The following is a 3,062-nucleotide window of genomic DNA, read 5'->3' as shown; positions in this document are numbered from 1 at the left end:
TTTGTAGTATTCCTATTAGTTCCTGAAATTACATTATATATAAATCAGGAATTCTACCTGAAAACTTTCAGGTAGAATTTCTGAAATAGCAAAAGTCTGTTAATATGTTTAGAAATATTCTTGAAAGAAAGTTTTTGCCAGCAATACAGAGCAGGATAATACCCAGATAATTTGAGCAGCCTAATTTTATCTCCTTCTTCTTGCATAGGATGATAATGAGTGCATCACGAAGATCTGTTGGAAATTCGCCTTTTTCCCAGCATTACAGGACAAGCCTATGAAACTTAGCGTGATGTACTTGACCTCCATGTTTTCAGACCAGATTAGATCTCAGGTGGAATAACATTAATCCTATTTGCCTTGCCAGTTTTCACCTGCTATATGGATGGCCTTGAGCATCTCTATCATAGGGTTATATCCAATTCGCTTTTCATTGGTTGTTGTGTATATGAATTACTAAGTCTTGGATTGCACGTTTGGCAGTGAAGAGAATCTGGAAATGTTTAGATCATCGATTCAGTATAGATATTTTGTTAGTGAGAAACGTTTGGTTGTCTGCACTGAATAGGGAGCTTTAACCGCCCCATGATGATACGTTGATCCACATACAACTTTCAGAGTCTCATAGAATCATCTGTAGTTACCCGAATCTACGCACAGATATTCTCTGCTACCTTGATCCACTATTTATTCTGAATATCTTGAAGTTTCTATTGGAGCCTATTGCATGCAAAACGAAAAGTTCCTTTTCTTACAAATGGTATGATGGCTGAGGAAGGTATATTTGGAGAGTAGAGTAGATTTTGGAGAGTAGATCTCGCTTATCAACAAATTCTTGATCCCTTTTGCCGTGTTGATAAGGCGCTTTAGGAGAAGGATCTGTGAGGTATTCTTGAAGTCTGATTTGAAGATTTATCTAGAAAATATCTTTCACTAGTAGATGTTTGGAAAATGTTAACTTTAATCCTCTTTCTTGGAATTCCGACCCTCTTAGATCTGGGCTTATAGTTGGAGTTAAGTTTGCATCGTATAGGGCGGTGATCTGTTCAATATTCTGCACTAAGTATCACTCGGATATGACGGACTTTGTGAATGTTTCTTTGGAGCACTAAGAGATAATCAATAAGATGTCAATACTTGGATCAAGGATGCATCCATATTGTTTCAAAATTGTCTCTATGCTAAAAGATAGTTTTGTGATGATGAAATGCTGTTCTGCACAAAACTCTAGCAAAAGTCTTTCACTGTTATTGCAGTTTTCAATGCCATTCTTGCCTGACACACCTTTCTAGGCTTCGGAGTTTTTTCCAAGAAATCACCAAGGATTATGACCTTGTCACCAGGAATTATGACCTTGTTGGAGGAATTTTTGGATAAAATGGCGTAGGTCGATGTGGAATCTGTTTTTTTCTATAGAGTTAGCTCGCATAGTTAGAGCATACATGCTAAAGAGAACAAGTTTTTGCTTATTATGTAATAGGAGGGGTGGGAAATGATACGATCGGAATGACCCATCGACAGATTTTCGAATTTGGAGGCGGTGGAATTTTTAACCATGAAACCAACTCTAGAAAGGTGACTGCCGCTTTTGGGTTCTCCAGATCGACCAGTACAGGTGTAACCGACACCGTATTTATTGAGGCTATCCTCCTCATGGAGACGAATTTCACCGGGAGCAACGATGTCTATTGCCCGCGGTTAGTCAACCGACTGGAGATGGTTGGTCACCTTTTCTAGGCCCTTTTCCGCATGGAGCAAGCAATACTCTCTTTAGAAAAGACTGCTTGGTCATTCAGGATGCTGCGGAACAAGACTGTCATCTCCGGAGTCAGTGTCGAGTGGCCATTATCCTGAACGGTCTGCATGCAGGGTTGGGTCTGCGGATTTGATTTCTTAATGTAAATCTTAGCAGTTATTGCTTTATCTGCGTACAAACCTAACATTGCTTGAGATTAAATCATCCGGAAAATCATTAGCAGTAGTTTACTTTCTGGAAGAAAATTCAAGAATGCTCGAATTGATTTTGTTTTGTTCCACCTAACTTGTAAGATTAAAGATCAAAGAACTTTAGCATGTCTTTATCATTCCTTCTATCATTTGTCAATCAAAAGTTTTAATCTTTTCATTTATTTCAAAAGGGAAGAAAAAGAAAACATTGAAAAAACTGGAGAAAAAATTATCAAAATATTTAATGCTTTCTGGTCAAAAACAAAAAAAAAGAAAAAGAAAAAAGTAATATCTTCCAACACCTAATATAAAATATTCAACACTTTTTGGTCAATTAAACAATGACTTTAGAGGGAGAGAGAGAGAGAGAGAAGAAAAAAAATCATTAAATAGCTTTGGGCAAATCAAATATCTGAAAGTTTTTGGCCAAATTAAATATCTGAAACTCCTTGGCCAAATTAAATATGTGAAACCTTTTGGCTAATTAGAATTATAACTTCTGCAAAATAGTTGGTACTTTTTTTTAGCCAAATGGTAAATTTAATTCAAATGTAAGAAAGGTAACCTGCACTTGCAACTACTTTTTCTCACTTCAAACATTCCAATGTTTCTATCCATTCTTTATCAATCCTGATGACAAATTTAAAGTGATAACACTAAGTTTATCGGCGGAACTTATCATAAAACTTATATTGCTGCTACTGTTATTATTATTATTATGCATTGTGTATAATTTATTCACTTATAAAAGAACTTCTCAATATGAAGAATTCATCGTTATTTACCTATAAACTTATTGATTAACTTTCCAGTAAGTTTACTATATGTTTACCAATAATTATGCAGAAGATGAGTTACGTTTTAATTGCTTTTTTTTCTATTGAATACTCGGAGTTGTTATCATTATTACATTTGAAAGTAATTTGTTAAGAATGTTACTATTATTGTTATTGCTGTTGTTGTTGTTACTTTTGTTGTTGCTATTGTTGTTGCTGTTATTGTTGCTATTGTCGTTATTGTTGTTGTTGTTACTGCTGTTGTTGTTGTTGTTGTTGTTGTTGTTACTTTGTTGTTGTTATTGTTGTCGCTGTTGTTGTTATTGTTGTTATTGTTGT

General features: G+C 35.1%; 1 protein-coding gene across 1 annotated transcript; it reads left to right on the top strand.

Annotated features, from left to right (window-relative positions):
- Positions 1–1,506: 1,506 nt before the first annotated feature.
- LOAG_14070 (hypothetical protein) lies at positions 1,507–1,889 on the top strand (the record flags this gene model as incomplete). The annotated part of the gene is made up of 2 exons (XM_003149572.1): positions 1,507–1,719; positions 1,797–1,889. 2 exons carry the CDS (start codon positions 1,507–1,509, stop codon positions 1,887–1,889), a joined length of 306 nt encoding a protein of 101 aa, XP_003149620.1.
- Positions 1,890–3,062: the final 1,173 nt, after the last annotated feature.

This window comes from Loa loa (genome assembly GCF_000183805.2).
Source record: "Loa loa unplaced genomic scaffold supercont3.152, whole genome shotgun sequence".
Taxonomy (NCBI): domain Eukaryota; kingdom Metazoa; phylum Nematoda; class Chromadorea; order Rhabditida; family Onchocercidae; genus Loa; species Loa loa.
The sequence above is the reverse complement of the archived record's forward strand: the minus strand, read 5'-3'. Positions and strand labels throughout refer to the sequence as shown.